Source organism: Lissotriton helveticus, chromosome 6 (assembly GCF_964261635.1).
Source record: "Lissotriton helveticus chromosome 6, aLisHel1.1, whole genome shotgun sequence".
Lineage (NCBI taxonomy): Eukaryota > Metazoa > Chordata > Amphibia > Caudata > Salamandridae > Lissotriton > Lissotriton helveticus.
In genome coordinates this window covers 331,208,322-331,229,631 of record NC_136067.1, presented here as the reverse complement: position 1 = coordinate 331,229,631, position 21,310 = coordinate 331,208,322, and the positions used below count along the sequence as shown (strand labels likewise).

The 21,310-nt window shown below is 42.9% G+C and overlaps 1 protein-coding gene across 1 annotated transcript in view; it reads left to right on the top strand.

Moving 5' to 3' along the window:
- The window catches only part of DDX1 (DEAD-box helicase 1), a 336,768-nt gene that overhangs the window by 209,394 nt on the left and 106,064 nt on the right, over nt 1-21,310 (top strand). Inside the window, exons 15-17 of the mRNA XM_078647776.1 lie at nt 742-840; nt 3,114-3,203; nt 7,615-7,800. Of these exons, the coding sequence (XP_078503902.1) occupies nt 742-840; nt 3,114-3,203; nt 7,615-7,800 (375 nt within the window). The remainder of the gene's footprint in view (nt 1-741; nt 841-3,113; nt 3,204-7,614; nt 7,801-21,310) is intronic.

Here is a 21,310-nt window from a genome sequence, read left to right as displayed (position 1 = left end):
TTCAAGGGAACAGGGACATTCGTGTCTGTTCCCAGAAGGGATGACATATGATTGCAGATCAGTAAGTGTGGGTGACGCCTCGTTGCTGGATCTGGGAGAGAACTTGGAGCTTGGAGACACAACTTCTGCCATTTTGAACATAGGCTTCCTGGAATGTTTACAGTCAAATTAGATAAAAAGTGCTGGAAATGTATAAGCCTTGTGGGAATTCTGCAAAATTTTGCCAAGAAATGCACCAGTTGCTCCTCGGAACACCACTGGGCCTGGAAGATGCAGAAGAAGGAAAACATCTGCGTTATGTTCCTTTAAAGATGCCTAAGGTGCCTCCTTTCCTGATCTTGAACCTAGGGATTGGTAGTGATCTCCAAGGGTCTATTCGGGGGAATGGGGAGGGGGCACAAAACCTAAATAACTCCATACTATGTATGAAAATCAGTTGCCCAGTCAGGAGTTCACTACACTGTACTACATATACCCCATTTGAGCCATTGCTGGAAAGTGACATACATTCTAGAAGCCTATACCAAGGGCTTCCACTATCCCAAATTAATAACTGAATTTCTCAGACTGTCTCCGCAGCTCCAAAACACAGACAATTTGTGTTTACGGTTGCAGTTTTTATAATAATTGTATAATGAACATCATATGTAGACACTGATTTTGAGAAAAGTGACCATTGCGGACCTGAAAATTATTTGTCACTAGTGAATGTTCTATGCCATACATTTGTACCATTTTCAGGTTGATATAGTTGTTGGGACGCCAGGAAGAGTGGACGACCTAGTGTCGACTGGAAAGCTAAACTTGTCACAAGTCAGATTCCTAGTCCTTGATGAAGCTGTAAGTATAAAAGGTTACTTTTTAAGTTTTACTGTATTTTGTATTCTTCAAATGCATGATGTTTACGTATGAATTAACAGTACGGTTTGGTATATATTTTTAAAAGTTTAGGGTAGGGTGATTTGTTATTGCAGTCTTTTTTGTTGTACACTTTTAAAGACCGTTTTTTTTCCAGCATGAGATCATCAGTAAACTAATGAAATAACCCACTCCCCCATGCTAATATTCTGTTTATCTTTCTTAGCTTTTAGGGTCATTAGCCATATACATTTCATTAGCATCTGCAATAATGTCCTGGATTCAACAAGTGTTTCTTGGTAGCTAAACCCACATCAAGGATCTGTGTAAATTATAGGAAAACTACCATATGATGAGTTCTTGCTCATATTTAACTGGAATTGGACTAGTAAACGAGACCTTGAGCTTTCATAGTGGTATACATTTTGTGGGTTTTAGATAAGGTTTAGGTACTGGGCATTGTCATCTGGTTGGTAATAATTGTCCATACAGGTCACTTTGTCGTCACCCCCTTCCTCACCCACTACCCCCTCACCCACTACCCCCCCCCCCCTTAGACAGGAGCACCTACTACCTGTTTAAGAGGGGAAATGTTAGACTGTACTCATTTAGGCGTGCTCCTCAGAAAAGCACAGTCTTGTGACATGCGTCTCTGTGGTACTATATTATCTATTCAAACTGGATCTGGGTCAGTAGGTACCCTAAGGGAGCAATTCTGCCTTAAACCACGCTGAACCTGATTGTAGCTTTCTAGGGTGGAGTAAGTTACTTTTGCCAAACAACTAAAGGAGGTGCTTATTGGAGACCCCTTGGCCTGAAAGGCTGCAGCTTTCAGTTGTTGCCATCTTGGGCAGTCTATTTTATGAAGTGTGGTGCAGATTGCCCCCCCCTCCTCTTAGACGGCCCCCTACACACAGCACCCATTCAGCCATAATCTCACATTGTATGCTAGGCTTCTTTGCATATCTTTTGTGAAGGGATATGGAAGATTTGTGATGTATGACTTTAAATGTACTGATTCAAATAGACCTTTGCAGCCTGACAATTGTGTCCTGTTGAGTATGAAAAGAATAGAGGCCCTTTTTGTAGTGCAACAACAACTACTTTTTGTAGTGACGTGGAATATTTCTTAATCTACCCTCCTTTGAAAAGGGTTGACCTCCACACCACTACTTCCAAGAGGTTATTTAGTCAGAATTTAAATGCATCTTCCATAATTAGTGCTTTGTTTACTGGTTAGCAGTTGACATGGGAAGTATACAGGGTACTCTTAGCCGGATATTACCCTCTGGTCTAAGAGCACCAGAAATGCACTTTTGACTTCAGTACATTGTCAGGCATTTGTGTTTGAGAGTACTCCAAATATTCCACTATTCTACTCCCACAAGATGTGGACTCAATGTAATTTAGGACAGAAAAAAAAATGTACAGCAATTAGTTGCTTTTGCTAGACTATTGTAGACTATTGCCCCAGCCCATTCCTTCTTCCAGTGTGTTGGTTATGAAGTCCTGAATTAGGATGAATGTCCTAAAGTAATGTTTTTATTTTATTTACATGTTTTTGGTTCATCATTAGCTTTACACATAATATTCCTAGATTGTATTGATGATACGTATTTTGGAAAAGGGGGGTGGTGATGGACAGAGTTTCTGAATGATGCAGAATACTCTTACCAAGTCAAGAGATCATGGTTTTAATCCATCACCGTTTTTTTAGCTCACTGCACCATCCCAGCTCAGAACCTGGCTATATGCAAATTAGTCTGTTCCTGTCCCAGTGCATGATGGGAACAGGACAAACCAAACTACCAAGCCAATTCTTATACTGGGAAGGAAACAAGCTTCCGGGGACCGGTTTCTGGCATCACAGCCTTCTTCGGCCCGGCTTGCTTGAATCCTGATGGTGCAATGAGCAAGGGACTCAAGTCTGAGTATACCCTCCCACACATAGTGTGGATAAAACCGATTTTGGTAATGAAGTCCTGAATTAGGATGAATGTCCTAAAGTAAGTGTTTTTATTTTATTTACATGTTTTTGGTTCATCATTAGCTTTACACATAATATTCCTAGATTGTATTGATGATACGTATGCCATGGTCCCATTCCCACTGTTTAACATCTCTCTTGAACATAGTGAATCTATGTGTATTTCAGTGCCTTGTGTGTGATTTAGCCATCAATGTTGATGGCTTATAACAAAAAAAAAGAGGGAAATGATGAATAGTGTCTTATAGTGTTTTTTTTATTAACACAGGATGGCCTCCTTACCCAAGGTTATTCAGATTTCATTAACCGGATCCATGGTCAGATTCCACAGATTACTTCAGATGGAAAGCGACTGCAGGTACGGTACATAGTGCAATAATACAATAATGATGCATTGGCAAATGAAGTGTTATCATGAAAGATTTAGGTAAAAAGAGATGCTGGAAGATAAGCTGTAGTTTTGGAATATGTGACACCTCCAGCTTTAATCACATTATCTTTTCCTTTGAATCAATTTACTCTTAAATTAACACCTAAATTGTCTCTTCTCAATTTGGTTACAGCTGCTATTAAACTATGCCTGTAGCACACAGCACGGATCGAAATGCCCATTTGACAGATGATAATGAAGAGCCTACTAACTGTAAAAATCCATAAAATTAGGTCCTCCAATGTCTTTGGATGCTTCAGTAATTTATACCGGTAGCTAAAGCCTACTTCTGTAGCTCATTTGCACGACAAGCACCCTCTCAGCCCATATGGGTCCATCTGGGTTATTTGGGATAAAGTACTTTCACCATACATTATAAGAGTATTGCAAGCCACCGAGCAGTTCCATGACTGTAGTGAGGATGAGGCCAAAGGATGAGTTACTTTATAAGCTCACTGAACTCCTCGGTGACTTGAAATATCTTTATAATGTTAAGAAGAGGGTACTTTATTCCTTATAATGTATGGTCAAAACATCATCCTTCGACCAGACCGCTTAAGTCCTTGGGGTCTTGTTTCATGTTTATTGCATGCAAGTAGATTAGAAGGAAAATCTCCACTGTGAAATTAAATACACTAAATTGCAGTAATGTTTGCAAAAAAATACTAAAGTCTAATTTAAGCAAGTCAAGTTAAAAAAAATGCTGTTGCTGAGATTTTGTATAATCATGCATAGATTCTCTCTTTCTTGTAATAATGTATAGTGTGGGGGAGGAAAAGAAACATTTACATATATTTGTTCTCCTCGTAACATTTTCGATTTAGAAAGATATCTGGAAGAAGCCAGTTTTATTTTTCCTTCTTTAAACTGCAACTTTAATTATACGCTGTGAACTGCCTTTCACACTTAGTACTGGCAGTAGGCATTCTGACAGCAGACCTTAACTATAATAACTTATTACATTTGAGCAACTATGTTTTTTCTTGTAATAGGCGACTAGAGGCGACACATACCAGTTCTAATAAAGAAATTAGATTCTGGCTTTTATAAGGGGATTGCAGGCTTCCATGTAATCTAATCTCTATAACCAGTGACTGGATCAACAGTTGTGACAATGTTTAGCCTTACACCGGCGATCACTCAAAAGCATTAGTTGCCTTACCAGTGTGATCCTCTTCAGAGGGCTGACAGTAGATACAACTGTGGATCATGTTAGGATTAGATAACTGGGTATGATCTAATAGATGTAGTAGACAATACTTCAGTTGTTGTAGACCATTTTGGATCCTTCAACCTATAAATACACATTTATTTCTCACAGTGGTCATCTTTCTCCTGGCTGCAGACTTAAGGCTTCTGTCCTGATGAGTAAAGGGGATAAGACTCTATTATGGTCGAGACATCTAATGGCAGGTTTTTTGTGTGCTCTGCTTGGCCAGAATCTGTTGGACTTGACCTTCTCTGCAGGGTCACCTCCAAACTTTTGATTTCACCTTCCTGATTTTCTGAATTAGTTTTTGTTGGCATTCGGACTCTAGCCCTTGTTAGCAGTGGTGCAGTGCACAATGTGCTTATGTTCTCTCCCTAAAACATGGTAAAATCGTCCTACACCTGATTGGCAAATCTAATTTGCTCATAAGTCCCTAGTATATAGTACTATATGTACATAGGGCCTGCACATTAAATACTACTACTGGTCCTGCAACACTCATTGTGCCACCCTCTAAAGTAGCAGTTTAAAAGTTTCTCAGGTCTGCCACTGCAGCCTGTAGTGCGATTTAAAACTGCCATTTCGACATGGCAAAATAAACCTTTTGCTAGTTCTAAACTTTCCTTTTCTAATAAATATACATTGCCCCTAAAAGCTCATAGTATGAGGGTGCATTAGATTAAAAAAGTAGGACATGTAGGTTTAAACCTTAAATGGCCTGGTAGTGAAAAACTCCTAAATTTGTTTTCACTACTGTAAGAATTCTGTCTCTCATGGATAACACAGAGTAACCTTATTATGTTTAATAAGTGCTAACTTATGATTGGGAGCAGGTAGAAATGTCATAATTAATGATAAAGTTGGATTTGAAGTGACAATTCTGAAAATGCTATATTTAGAGAGTTGGCATTTTCCTGTCCAACCATTTGTGTGTCTGCCACTGTCCTGGGTCACATGACTGTGAATGGCTTTGACATTTGGCTTTCTGTATTTCTCCCAGACAGTGAGACAATAGGGGGCTAGATGTGGGCAGTATAGGCCATCTTGCCAGGATGTCTGGGAGCAAATCTGTTCCCTGCCTCACTTGCACTTCAAAGGGGCTTGCCTCCTGCACACACACAAATGAACCTGACACTAGTCTTTTGCCAGCACACACTTCTCAGATGGAGCCTTGACAGGGGAAGGGAAGCCTTTTGCTAAACCAGACGTGTGCATAGTATAGAGGCTAGCACCAGGTATAAGTATTGGACCCTCAGAACACCTCTTCAGTACACTCCTGGACCTGTGGACATTACAGAAGACTGCCCTGCTGCTTGAGGAATACCTCGCTCTCTGAAAAGGAAGACTGGATCTCCTTCCTTTGTCCCAGGCTAACCGGAGTGACTCCAAGTGTCAGTTGGCTAGCATCCTGTTTGAGCTACAGGGACACAAAAAGCTCCAGATTCCTCCCTGAGCCCTGCTGGACTTTGCTGGAGAGAGTTCTTGATCCTCGAGGTGCCTCCCCAGGTTCTAGACACTTGGCTGGCATCTGAGTGTAACCTAACTGGGTTCATCAGAACTGTCCGAACTCTACGTAGGACCTTGCATCGCTGTCCCTTGCAGCTCCTTATCAGCAGCCTCATTGGAATCAACGCAACTTAAAGCACCCTGCATGGCAGCTCTTTATCAGCGGCCTCGTTTGAAGTAACGCAGTGCAACTCAATGCAGGACATCTCATACTCTCATTGGATCTGACACAGCACAGCGTAAAGCCGTGCATCAAGGACTTTAGGTGCAACTTTCAGCGGGACTTGCTTGATCCCTGTATCTATGCTCTATCGCGGTCGGACTGAGTTTGTCACTTTGTCCTAGTCCGGTGCGACCAGATAACCACAGTTGGTGCTTTGTGCTTCTTGAAGCTAGTTTTACTTAAAATATAAAATGTAATATCCCTGATTCTACTGATTGGATTTGTCTTTCTTATATCATATTTATTAAAATTTACACTATTGTTCTAAATTAGTTTGGTATTTTTCTTTTGGTGTGTTTTCACGTTAATACCATTTGAGTGTTGCATGAATACTCTCCATATTGCCTCGAAGTTAAGCCTGACTGCTTTTGTGCTAAGCAACCAGAGGGTTAAGCCTGGGATAATTTACTGTCTTTTGTGGTTCACCTTCACATGGTTGTGGTCTTGCCTGAGTGGGTCTTGCATCCCCCCCTCAACCAGTAACCCAGTTTCTTACAGAATCCATCTACAAAGATGGAGTCTTTATGAGGCAAATTATTTGGCTTTATGGAGCCTCCTAGTTTGTCGGCTAACATTTTTACTTTAGATTTCTTGGAGGAAGAAGGTTATTTTTTGTTTTCTTCTTATTTTCCAAGATGTATATCCTAAATTACAATCTAGTCTACATTGCCAGATGCCTTTTTGGAGGTGTCCGTTCCACAATGGAAATTGTTTTTGAAAGGGCAAGCACAAAGTTTTTCTTCTTTGTATCCAGTTACCTAAATGATTAAGCAAAGCAAAACGGAGAGCTGGGTTTGTGTAGTGTCCTATTTTTAAGCTTTTTAGCCTCTTTTAAAGAACAGCTGTGGCACATGCCTAAAGGAGAGCTGTGGCTAAGAGCAAGGCTAACATTATCAAGGTAAAGTTTCCTGGTTTCCATAGTTTCAATGTGTATTGGTGGCTCTGCAGGAATCTGGGAATGTAGGTGACCTATTCCATACTTTATAAATTACCTAGACACATGATTAAAAAAAACAATTGTACTTCTAGACTGCATTTCATGTCTCATGCTTCCAACTGTGCAAGGCTGTTGGAGCCATATCAGTAGTTGTGCAACTTTTGTTAGTTGTGTTTATTGCGCATTATTTTTTTTTAGTCCGCAGGATCAATATCTTTACAAACCCACTAAAACACACAAAATGATCATATGACGTAGTATAGCAAACAGACTTATTCTATAGTGCGTTTTGGATTAGTTAGCCTGAAATGTCCTTGATGCTGAAATGTTTTATGATGCTACCATTGAGCATATCATAAAATATTTTAAGTCTTCACAGTGTTTGCATTTTAAATCACTGCAGTGCCTCATAACTATTGATGCACAGATAAAATGTTTACATTATAACTCTGTTCTGTTTCAGGTGATCGTGTGCTCTGCAACCCTGCATTCCTTTGACGTGAAAAAGTTAGCGGAGAAGATAATGCATTTCCCGACATGGGTGGATCTGAAAGGGGAAGATTCTGTCCCTGAAACTGTGCACCATGTTGTTGTGCCTGTCAACCCCAAGAACGACAAGCTTTGGGAAAAATTGAAATCCCATGTTCGTGTAAGTAGCTACATGTGCCTTTTGTTAACTGAACAGGCCGGTTCGTTTGCAGTGCTCGTACTTTTGCCGTTGGCTGTAATTGAAACGCAGAGAGTTGTATAGGAGACTTGTGCAATTACCTTGTGAATCGAGAAGGGTTTATTTATTAGAACACGTCTTGCACCTTATTCTGAATCTTTTTTCTAACATTGGCAAAGAAGAACTGGGAACTTCTCTTACCCAGTTCAGACCAGACGTAAAACCAAAGGGGATGATGGACGGAGTGTTGAACATTGCAAGCACTCACCCCCAGTCAACTGATCTTGGTTTAATCCATCATCATTCTTTGGCTCACTCCGCCACCCCAGTTGCATTCTGTTCATCAAATCAGAAGTTATCACTAAAGTATAAGTTGTGTAACTTATATTCCAGCCTCTGTGCAGCACCACCTGTCTGTGCTGGCTCACTACTAGACTGCAGAGACCCTGGTGCACGGCCTCTTTGCTGTGTTTATTTTTGGTTGTACTAATTTCCTGTGCTTTTGTGTAGTGTAGTTTTTATTGTTGGTTTGTGACTTTATTAATGCTGCTGAGCTGATTGAATACAATGCACTGCTCAATCCTCGCACCACTACTGCTCTTGACGTAGAATTGGAAGTTACTTGTAGAATAATTGAACTATGCTAATTATGGAGTACTTAATAAGTGTGATATGTTTCTTCTTAGCATATTGCAGCCTGGCTCTATGATGATGCAACTTGATTGGTTTCATTGAGCACCAAGATAACATTTTGGGCAATTTATTATCAGTCTAAATATATTTTTTTTGGGGCGAATGCCCTATTTTCACCTCCAGCCTAACCTCAATTGGCATACCATGCGGGAATAAATATTAAATCCAAAATATCATCTAATAATGCATATCCTGTTGGGAGATCCCATAGCCATTGTGATTTTTCAGGCTGCTTAGCTCACCTCAGATTGGATTCTAAACAATACAAGCCAGTTGAGTAGGTGGATTAATGGGCACCGAAATGCTATATTAAATAACAGACACTTATCAATCAGAAGAGTAAGGTACACCGTTTGCTCATTTTTCCCTTGTTACTGTAGACTAGTGCTTTTACTTCCTTTCTATGCTTAAGTGGCTACTACTTTTAGACTATTTTCAGCCTGCAGGTGAGGGCTAAGATGTGTGTCAATTACCTGTTGACCACAGCTGAAGACTGCGTCCAGAAGACATTAGGTTAAGGGGATTGCAGTTGGACATGGGAGTAGATCAAGCCCTGAGACAGTTCCTGACCACAGGTGCAGCAACAATTGCAGGGCATATGCCAGGACCAAAGGTATTGCATAGTGCCAGGAGGGTACAGTTGAAGATCATGCCCAGCCAGTACTAGTAGAAGGAGTTGGGACGTAGGATCGCTTATGAATGCTGTGACGGTCTTTTTTCTGAAGTGCAAGATGTGATATTTTTTCAAGGGTATATTGATCTGTATTTTTTTTCATTTGTGTTTGAAAAGTGGTAGAAATGACAGTAGTAAGCTGACTCTTTATGTAGTATACCAAAAAGAGGTATACAGTGCGTAGAGTCATCTGTTCGCTCTAGAAATACTAAGGTGCTCTCTTAGGGGGGCTTTCGAGCAGCCTTAAGCTTATCAGAGCGAAGTGTTAGACATCTGCAGCGGGCACACAATTAATGATTCACACGACTCAATAAGAATACCCACATCAATTAATATAAACATCTTTATAAATATTAGAGCACCATCATCAATATGATCAGGCATGTTTTGAGATAGGAATAATTATTGTTTCCAAAAGTCAACAGTGTAATTTTCAGAGGCGGCAATGTTATCCTTTGGAGGAAAAGCAAATACAGCACAAAAGAAGGGTGCTGTTCCTGGGGGGGGACTAAGGCTTTTAGAAGGAACCTGGAGGGTAGACCAGAGGGATCAAAGTGATCAGATCTGAATGCCCTCATACACCCAGAAGGGTGTTATGCTTAATCATTGAGCTGCTCTTCGTCTGAGATGGCGCTGCAGTGGCCGACAGGCCCCTCAGAGGGGACTCTTTGACTAAGACCTTTTTAAAAAAAAAAAAATTTTAACAATTCTTTTTATTAAAACAAGGCATCCGTGAAAAATACAGTACAGAAGAATCATGCCACCCTCGACATCCTTCCCACAGTGGGGCACAGGAAACCAAAGTACATACACAGCAAAGATATTACGGGGATGGGGGTACATCAAACACAGCGCTTCTGGGAGGCACACAGATATCACCTCTATACTGATTCCAAGGTCCCCATATTGAAGCCCACTTTCGAGGGCGGCCCCTTGCCATTAAAACAGTTTTTTCCCGGAACATGCTCCAGTCTAGGTTGCTCCACTGTGGGAGGCTGCTCCGATCCCCCCTGTTGTGCGATGTTTCTTTTGGCTATCATGTAACTCAAAGTGATAGACTGTTCCCAACGCAGCCAAGCCGCCAAAGGCTCCAATGCCAGCGAAAAAAGAAGGGTAGAAAGGGGGCAGCCCTGCCGAGTGCCGCGACCAAGGCGGAAGGATGCAGAGACCCGATTTATTAACGACTACCTGGGCAAGCGGCTCAGAGTACAACAGGCGCACCCAATCTATGAACTCTGGGCTAAATCCAAATTTAGTCAAGACCACCCATAGGTAGGGCCACTCGACTGTATCGAAAGCCATGGTCGCGTCCAGTGAAGCGATAACTGCTGGTTCCTGCAGTGTGTGGGCTCTGGCTATTACTCCATGCAGCCTACGTAGATTATGGGCAGTGTTTCTATGTGGAAGAAAACCTGATTGGTCAGGGTGAATCAGTCCGCTGACTACCTTCACCAGCCTATTGAAGAGGAGCTTGGCCAGAATTTTGGGTTCCGCATTTAACAAAGAAATTGGCCTGTAGGATGCGCAAGCGGTTTTGGGCTTACCCGCCTTATGAATCACCACCACTGAGGCGATTCTCTGATCCCTGGGCAAAATTCCCATCTCCCGGGCCTTGATAAACATATTTTTGAGGTAGGGTGCCAACTTATCAGGTCTGAGCTTATAGAGTTCAAGCGGGAGTCCGTTTGGTTCCAGTGCCTTCCCTGAGTTCAGAGAACGAATAGCTTGGGCTACTTCATCAGTGGTGAAGGCACTATCCATCAAATTACGATCCTCATGGGACAGACAAGGGAGTCGCAGGTCCCTAAGCAACAAGTGCGAGTCCTCCTTCGGACGATCTGAGACCGTGTTGTAAACAGTTTGAAAGTAAGTCGCAAAGCTGTCGGGGATCTGTAAGTGTGACACCCTCGTCTAACAATTTCCAGGACTACACGATCAGCCCGACAAAGATCTTTTGATCTTCGCCGTATAGATTAATGCAAGTGAGGGGATTTAAGTATCTGGTAGTATGTAGGTGATCTAAAATAGTCTCAGAATTACCGAGGAGACTTTTTATTAATAGTGGTCCCCTTGACAAAGTAAAAACAAGGGAGCTGTCACTGGTAATGACGTAACAAGATAGCTTCAGCAAGGGTGATGTGGGGTCAACATGTTTCATGCCTCAATACCTGGAGGGTCTATGGCATTTGGCAGTCTTAAGACCTGACAGCTCTTGTAGTGTGTCTGTGGGATGCAGGGGAGCAGCTCCGCTACTCCACAGGAGTTATTGGGTCTTAGTTGAAGGCTGTATGTCCTTTCAAGCTTTTGGAGGCACAGGCAGCTGTCGGACGAGTCAATATTCAAGATTTTATTTTCAGTGATCGGTCTTTTACAAACAAAAACCATGACACCAAATTACCTTTTTCAATAGTGCTACTACAAACTTATATAAGCACGTAAAATCATTGATAGAAATTTTAAACAGTTAATCTATAAGGTACTTTGTGCAACAGTTGTTTAAAATTTCATTTAAAAACGGAGATTTGAGAAGTTCATGTCTTCCTAACAGCCTTTTATAAAACGGCATTTAACTCTTCGAGATTTTCCTGGTCGTCCAATCGTATCTAAAATCTGTTTAACTCTCTGGAGAGTTACAACCGATTTCCTTTAAATACACATTTAAAGGTTTCATCCCCCCTGCATTCTAGGGGGATTGAGGTGATTACTGCTTCTCTACATGATCGTATATTCATACTATTCAGAAGTGTTTTTAATAATGACTTCGGGTCTTTTAGTAGCTTTGGGCATACACAAGAAATGTGTTGAATAGATTCGTATTTGTATCCACATAGTCTGCAGTCTCGATTTTCCCTTTTATCCTTCCGCGCTGGAATTAAGTCTTTTGTTTCCTACATGCCAAGACGCAGCCTCATAAATTGATGTTTTAGGGTAAGTGAGAAATAGGCTGCTAAATATTCCTGAGGCTTTCTTTTCCCGTATGAACTAATAACCGTCCAGGCGTTCTGTCTTTGCAGTAAGTTATTCTCATCCGTTGAGTGAGACAGGAGTTTTATTGTAGTGCTGATTAGTTTATTGAACGCCTTTTTCCCTACGCAGAGATTCCAAATATCTTGGGCAGAGAGGTCCTCTATCACCTGGTTTTAAATACCTACCCCAGGATCCTTGCGTTGTCTTTTCTTTTTTTCTGTCTATTTCTTTCCAGCATAGGTGGTCTATGGTCCTGCTTTCAGAGGCACGGAACCTCCAGCATAATTTCATGAAGGAGCCTTTGATACGAAATTCCTGATTTAGTAAGCCAAACTCTAGCTGCACCTGGGCTGGCGATGCACTTTGTTGGATCTGGAAAACTTTTTTATAGACTTTTGTTTTGTATTGTGTTCAAGGCAGGGATGTCACATCCTTTCATTATTTCAGTGCAGTAGGATACTGTTGGCATTAACTGTGCCTGCATGACTGTTAATAAATTGCTGTATGATGGACAACTTGGTTTCTTTTTTAAAACGTTAAAACCATTTATCAAGTTATGAATTTTTGACCTCATTGAGATGAGCTGTGATTTAAAGCTCAATTTTTGTTCTAGCATGAATCTAAGATATTTGTAGGAGGCGACTGCTTCCACTAGTCGTACAACCTTTGTTTTTAATAAATTCAATTCTAGCCCTTGTGCTGTCAAATATTTCTCCTTGTAAGCCGATTGGAGTTTGACTTAGAAGTACTAGATCATTGGCGTACTGAAGGCACCTAATTTCCCCATTAACTAACGATGGAGGAGGACTATTGATTTCCAGGAGGGCTTGTTCATGATCATATATATATACAGGTTAAAAAGAGTTGGAGCTAAAACGCACTCCTGTTTTAGACCATTTTGGGTGTGTATTTTCTATATCCACTGGCCATCTCCTAACTTTACCCGGCTCCATGTGCACAAATATAATTCTCTGATAGCATTTAATAAATTTAAAGGGATGCCCCAGCTGGCCAGTTTTTCCCACAGACGTTTACTGGGCATGCTGTCAAAAGCTTGCTTAAGGTCCACAAAACAGGCGAACAAGCAGGTGTTCTTAAATTTAGCTTTTTCGACCTACAATGTTAATGCCGTTCAGTTTGTTAAAGGGCCTGCTCGAAACCCTGTTTGAGATCTTGGGATGCAGTTGTAATCGTCTGACCATTTTTTCAATTGAGTTAGCAAGTAGCTCGCATATAACTTCGCTTCTACATCCATTAGAGCGATTAATCTGTAGTTTATCGGCTTTGTTGAGTTTCCCCCTTTAAAAATTGGCTGGATGATACTTCCCCTCCATGATTCAAGAATTCCATTTGTCTTGAACAGCTCATTGAAGAGTGGAGTAAAGTAATGGGCCCAACATGAAGCTTCTCCCTTGAAAAGGGGATTGGGGATTCCATTGGGATCTGGTGCACCCTCTGAATTTAGGTTCATTATGATTTTTATTAATTGACTTACTTCCGTTAATTTGTCGGGGATTTTACATTTTAGGGCGACAGGTTTTTTATTCGCATTGATGACCCCAGGGAGGATCTGCGTGTTTTGTTCCGCGCTACTCTTGATGACCTTTTTTACTATTTGACTAGCTGGAGTTGATTTGATCTTTGGTTCTTTATACATACCCATTATGTGAGCTACCCATGCATACTCATTTATCCCTGCATTTTGATGTCTATTTTTCCTGAGTGTCAGTGAGTTTATCTGATACCAGAGGTGTTTGCCATTCTGTTGTTTACTAGCCAGAAGGAGTGTATTCTATATTACGACTCGATATCTGGTTTTAGCTGCTAGACAGTTTTTCTTATATTGTTTTCTTAGTTTTTTTAAGCTCACTTCTGTCGGGTTATTCCCCTGTTTTTAACTGGTTTGAGACTGCTCTTATTTCTCGCACTATTGGGCTTTTTTACTTACGTAGTTCATGATTGAACCAGGGATGGTGACTCTTTGTCACAATGGGCTTCCTATGCGGCTTAGAGGAATATTGCCTCTTGTTGTCCGCAAAGCTTTCCATTAAGGCTTCCGATAGATTTTCCGAGGCTCTTAATCTGTTTCCCTTCCCGGCTTGTGGTGGCTCTGAACTTGCGGATTCCTCTGAACTTCCTTTGCTCGTGCCCACTTGTCGGTATACTTCTGCCATTACCTTCTAAATCCCTATTACTCGCCATTTCAGTTGTCTTAAGTTGTAGGCACGTGGCGTGGAAAGTAGATTTTAAGTTGCTGTCAGCCTGGTCGAAAGTTGCTCCAATTGTAATGATTGTGGCATGTGATCGCTCTCTATGCGTGACACGATTTGGAATGTTTCCGTCTCTTGCGCTACAGATTCACGCACTATAGTATGATCGATGGTTGAACTGTTAGACCCTCTTAAAAAGTCATTCCTGCCGGTGAATCCGCTTTTGTATTTCCATTGAGCTGTATCAATCCTAATATTTCAAAATGTCATCTAAAGTTATTTCCCTTTTTATTCGGATTCCCTGGGGTAATACATACATTTATATTAAAGTCATCGGAGATGATGAACTGTGCCTGACAATACAGCCTTTGTAGTGATTTTATTATTCCGAACAACATGTTCATGTGCTCGTCTTTTGTCTCCTCGCTTGGGTGAATGTACACATTAAGTAGTATTAGTTTTGTTAAAGTCGCATCATTCTTATGCTGTTCCAGTTTAGTTACAAGAACCCACTTCATCCCTGTGGATAGTTTTTCTAATGACCAATCCAATTTGGTAGAGAAATACGGGGACTAACTGCCCTTTGGGTGTCCAAATTTTGCCGGTCCAGGTGCCAAATGAGCCATAGTCAGAGGGGTGGCTTCCCTCTGAGAGAAGCCTGATTAGTATACCAAATGCAGTGGGCTCTTTCAAGCCTTCTGCCTTGGAATTTAGAGGTCATCTTGCTAGAAGGGGGTGTGAACACCCTCTGCCGGAGCAGGTATTGTTTTCTTCCAGGGGATACTCATCAATAGTCATAAGCACTGAATAGTCCCGCCCATGTGCGGGACCCCGGAGCAATAGCCGATAATATCTATCTATCTACACACATAAATACCCATATATATAGATAATATGCATATGCATATACATATGCAGTATGAAAATACATTAGGCTCCAAAACTTCCATCATTGCATGTAAATCTTTTACAAAATAAAGACATATAAGCCACCAGATATGATATATGTAAAGAAGAAAACTGCCCTGAGTTTGCTTTGAAACGCACAACATTTATTTTCAAAGGTAAAAAGGCAAGATCATAAAGGCAGATTTAGCCTAGACAGGCTGCATAGGAAGAATCGGAAAAATTGGTGCCGTGCCTTTAAGACCTCCAGGAACCCCTAGGCTCCCATCATGCACCATAGGTGACAGTTAGGTCAGTTCTGTTTTCCGGCTTTTTCTGTGAGGATCCTGGAGCACTGAGCTCGCCAGTTGGTGATTTTTTTATCACTTTTTTCTGGTAAAAAGTTTTTTTTTTTACTTCACTCAACATCTTTAGTACTTAGCTACTGATTCTACTAATATTTTCTGACTTTTGGCTATTTTTGTCCTGTCAAAATGCCGGCCTCATTTAATAAGTGCCCGGCCTGTGGAAAAAAGATGGTTAAGTCAGACCCTCATTCAGTCTGTATTACTTGTTTACCTTCATCTTGTAGTGTGTTTATCTAGGTACCTGAATCGATATTCCTATTCTTTGCCCTTGTGTGGTTATAAATCAATAATATCCCTACAACGGCATAGAAACCCTTTTCATAATTCAGTCATAGCGCATGCTGTCACATTAAGCAAGCCTATTCCTCCAGCCCCCTAGAAAGCACACCGAGTTCTTAAACAAATCCAAGCCTCCAGCAACCTGGGAAATCCCCGCTGCTTTGTTTTGATTTCGTCCGAGAACTCAGTAAAGCACTGTAAGAACGACCAGTTATTAGTGACATCCTTATTGACGTCTTATGTCCAGCCTTACGTCAAACCCGGCACCTTTCAGGTATAAATATACCAACGTTGCCTTAAGCAAAGACACAGTGGTGATTAATCTGGAGCAGCTACTACTTGCCCGAGAGCCCAGCTGATGCGAGAGCCCACGGACGCTGCCCCTCCCTTTTGACGCGCTGAGAAAGGCGCTGTCTTTTCTCCTGCCGAGAAATCCAGCCTCCGGCGTTTCCAGCTTACCCTTGCGGGTGACTGGGATACCGAGTCCTGAGAGAGAGATACCAGACCTCCTGCCTTCTAATACCCAGGTACTGAACTGACTAAACCCTTACAGAGAATTCTTGAGTAAGATTCTTGGCAAAACAAACTTAACTTAAAACTGCTACTTACTTACTCCTTCCCACGTATTAGGCTTAGGTCAGGTACACCGGGGTAGGCGTAGTTAGAAGCACCAGTTGAGTACGATTAGTCAAGTATATATGTATGTATCAATTTTATCCATTTTAAAGTATCATATGGCTAAGAAACCATATCAATGCTTTTACAGTATTATTTCATAATCCTGCTTTTACTGTATGCACTTTACTTAACTATAAGTATTGCAATTGTAGCAATTCATTTCTCTTGCATGAGGAAAGAGACTGCTCAATAAATAACACCTTTTATTGAAAACGCCCGTCTCTATTTTTTTTCTCCGCAATCTGGTGAAACTAAGTACGCACCTTTGACTGAGTGAAATAGCTGTAGCTGTCTTTTGTTTTCACACGACTCTAGAGATATACTCTTATTCAGGGAGAGCAAAGTTGTCATGTTTTATGGTTGTCAGAAACTAAATCCCTTCTTGTCTATCCAGGGAGGTTAAACTCCTCCTCGCTTATTCGAGAAAGTTTCTAGTGAACTCTGAGCTAGCTGGCAAAAAACTTAAGTCTAATATAGTCAGTAGAGACCTAGTTAACCTCAGTCCTACGTCTACACTACTGAAGATATTATTCCAATGCGCAGAGCCTATTGGGACTATAATCTCACAAGCCAGACCAATGTTACCACTGCAGCAAGATTTCCATGAGAACCCGTAGGGAGAGGGAGATGATTAAGCTGCATTCCATGCTGGAGAGAGGAAAGGAAACAGTGAGTGGGCGAGAAGAACATCACTCAAGGGATCCCTCCTCTCAATCAAGAGAGCGCACAGAAAGAGGTGAGAAAAGGAAGCATCGGTCTCCTACACTGTCGAGGGACAGATTGACATCCAAGGTACCTTTGTGCTCAGAGTCGAAGTTGAAATCGCTGTCGAAACGTCCATCGCCGTCAAGACATCCTTTGCCGTCGAGACAAGGTGAGAAGTTACATAGGATGAAGTCGACATCCACGCGTAGGCGGTCCAAGTCTGGCTCGCCTACGACGTCAAGAGGCCGGGGCTCGGCATCGATACATCCACGTCGAAGCTCGCTGCCGAGAGGTTCTAGACCGACGTTGAGATCGCCGTCGACGGCGAAAGGTCCAATGGCATAGACGTCGAGCCGAACACCAAGGGCTTCGACGCCTGAGAGACCCAGACATTCGAGGTCGAGACACATGACGCCGACACCGAGGAAGTCGACGTCGAGGAGATCACCGTCGGAAAGATCGACGTTGAGATCTAGGAAAAGGCCTTCTGGGTCGAACAGGTCAAGTTCTAGGTCGACGTCGAGGAGGTCGATGTCGAGGAGATCACAATCAGGTTCTCTCCCCCAGCGAAGAAACCTAGGGCGGCGTCGAAGGACCGTTTGCGGGACGCTCAGGTGGTGACGTCAAGGAGTGCTTCTTCCTCCCCAGGGCTTCAGATAGTGCAAGTCACTCCCGAGCCCTCACCAGTACTGTCTCCAGCCCAACCAACTAATATCTCGCCGAGGTGGGTAGGAGATATTAGAGAGTGGAAGATCCGCAGGATTAATCTACCACATTCTCCTTCAAGAGCCAGGTCACCTCTGATTCAGTCTGTACATTCTTCGGAAAGACACGAACGTACCGCGCCATGAAGGTACCCATCGGTAAGAAGGCGATCATCACGCTCTCCTAGGAGTCGGGCATCCAAATCTCGACACCGATCTCCTAGAAGACGGAGCTGTAAATCTTCTTCATGGTCATCGAAATCCAAGGCTGACTATTCTCCGACTCTTTTTTCCTCTCCTCCAAGTAGAATATCGCCTATTGATGATATTCTGACCTTAAATGAGGTTCTCTGCCGTGGTGCGGCTAAACTCCACATTGAAATGCCGGTCTCTACCACCAAGACATCCGTGATCTTTGAAACCCTGCACCAAAAGTCTTCCTCTAGACCTCTGCTCCCTCTAGTGCCTGGATTGCTGGAGCCTGCTCTACAAAAATGTGTCACTCCAGCATCGGTGGGGGCTGCACCATCTCAGATTACCAAGAAATATACGGCTCCTGAAATTGACCCCTTCTTTCTGATGGCTGACCCTCCAACGGACTCTGTTATTGTTTCAGCGGCAGGAAAAAAATCAGACCGGGGAAGCATTATCCGCAGTGCCTCCAGATAAAGACAGTAAAGCCATGGATTCTGTGGGTAAGAAAATGTGCAAAACCTCGGCTTGTTACATTAAAGTAGCAAGCGCCTCGGCCTTGCTGGGTCGATGTGACGGTTCCTTATGGGTCTCCCTTTCACGTTTCACAGAGAAGCTCCCAAAAGAAGACGCAATATTTCCTAGAAATTCTGTATGAAGCCAATCAAGTGATAAGTGCAGCGGCCAATACCTCAGACCTAGCTGCCCATGGCTATTCTCATGGAATTTGTGCCCGACGCTCTGCCTGGCTGAGATTGACTGGGCTAGAACCTGAGGCACAACATTGCATTCTTAATCTCCCCTTCAATGGAACATCACTCTTCGGCTCTCATGCTGATGATGAAATGTCTAGAATGAAGACCGAGCTGGATACATTGAAAGCTGTGTGGCTCGAAATAAGGAAGGACTTCAGATGACGTTACTGTCCTTACGATCGGCGACAAAACCAACAGAGGGTGCAAACCCCTCAATGGTCCTCCCAGCAAAATCAAAGATGGTCACAATTCTCCCAGCGTCGTCCTGGTAGAGGAAGAGGTGGTAATTCCAGGCAGTCCACACCTGCTGCCAAGCAACAACAATAAAAGCAGTGAGTGCTTGCTTCCCCTATCTCCGTTACCCACTTGTCTAGCACCCACTAGACAAGTGGGTGCTGAATATTGTAAAGAATGGGTAGTCCCCTCCATCTTCCATTCCTCCTCAAAGGACTGTCACCCATTGTATACATCTTTTGAGGGAAGAGGTGTCTGCTCTACTCCTACGCCATCGAAGAGGTCCCACTGCATCAACGTCGGCAGGGGATCTACTCTCGCTACTTTTTGTCCCAAAGAAAGGTCCAAACAAGGAGTTCAGGCCTATACTAGATCTCAGAAGTCTCAACAAATTCATCCTACGAGAAAAATTCAGAATGCTGGCATTGCATCAAATAATACCTCTTCTGCATCAAGGGGACTGGATGTGTTCCATAGATCTTCAAGATGCCTATTTTTACATACCAATCTCTCAAAAGCATCGGAAGTTCCTACGGTTTCACATCCAATCAAACCACTTCCAATTCATGGTTCTGCCCTTCGGACTGAAGTTGGCTCCTCTCACATTCTCAAAGTGCATGGCAGTAGTAGCTGCTCCTCGCACATTCTCAAAGTGCATGGCAGTAGCAACAGCACATATTCGTCTTCCCTTACCAAGACGACTGGCTTCTCAAGATTGCGTCTCCCACTCTTCTGCAACAGCACCTCACGTACTGCATTCACCAGTTGCATCGGCTCGGTCTGCATGTAAACTTCAAAAAGTTCATCCTCCATCCAACACAGAGGATACACTACCTAGGCGCAACTCTGGACTCAGTCTCTCCTCCGAAGGATACCCTCTTGCGTTGACTATCATCCATTCTCCACAAGTGTCAAACTCTCCTGAAGATACCTCGGCCCACGGCCGGGAAGATCTCCTCTCTGCTGGGGTCCATGGCCTTGTGCATTTTTCTCGTTCCAAACACCAGGCTTCAGATGAGGCCTCTGCAGCAGACTCTGGAGGATCAGTGGTGAAATCTTCAATCGTTGGGAGGACAAGTTATCAATACCTCTGTCAGTCCGACTCTCCATCCGATGGTGGATGCGACGGGTTCATCTGATTGTGGGAGTTCCTTTTCAAGGGGTTGGCCTAACGGCTAAGGCGCTCGACCTCGGACCTGGGGATCTGGGTTCGAGTCTCGGTAACGACACCAAAAACCCCCTGTGATTCTGGGCAAATCACTTAATCTCCCCATGCCAAAAAATTGAAAGTGTGTCCTCATGTAACGTAACTGGTGCTATGTAAAGCGCGCTGATAACTGATTCGGTTCGGTTCTAGTTCGCGCTATATAAAACTCTGCAAAAAAAAAAAAAAAAAAAAAGAGGAAATGCCCCAACAGACTCTGGTGTCGGATGCGTCCCTTCAGGGATGGGGCGCTCATATGGGACATATTACAAATCCAAGGGATGTGGTCAGAGAAAGAGCAACTATACCACATAAACATGCTGGAACTCAGAGCGGTCCATCTAGCTCTCAAAGCGTTTTTTCCTTCAGTCACATCGACTTCTCTGCTTGTTCAGATGGATAACATAACGATTTACTACCTGAACAAGCGGGGGAACCAGTTTCAGACCCTGGTCGCTGGAAGCACAGGCTATTTGGAAATGGCTTCTGGCACGAGACATGAAAATATCTGCAATTTACTTAGCGGGCGTCCTCAACTTCCAAGCAGATGACCTAAGCAGGCATTTCGCAGAAGCACACGACTGGATGCTAAAACAAGAAATGGTACAAGACATCTTCCGTAACTGGGAAACACCAGACCTTGATCTCTTTGCGGATGCCAGAAACGCAAAATGCTACGTCTTCGCCTCCAGATACCCGCAACCGGATTCCAAGGGGAATGCTCTGTAGATAGATTGGTCAGAGACATTACTCTACGCTTTTCCACTGATTCCACTCATTCCCATGGTGATCAGGAAGCTGTACAAGTCCAAGACAGACATGATCCTGATTGCTCCAGAGTGGCCTCGCCTTCACCTTCTTCACCTGTCCAAAGTACTACACAGGAGGCTGCCATGTCATCCGGATCTGTTGCCCAGGGCGGACGGCAAGGTGTTCCACCCCAAC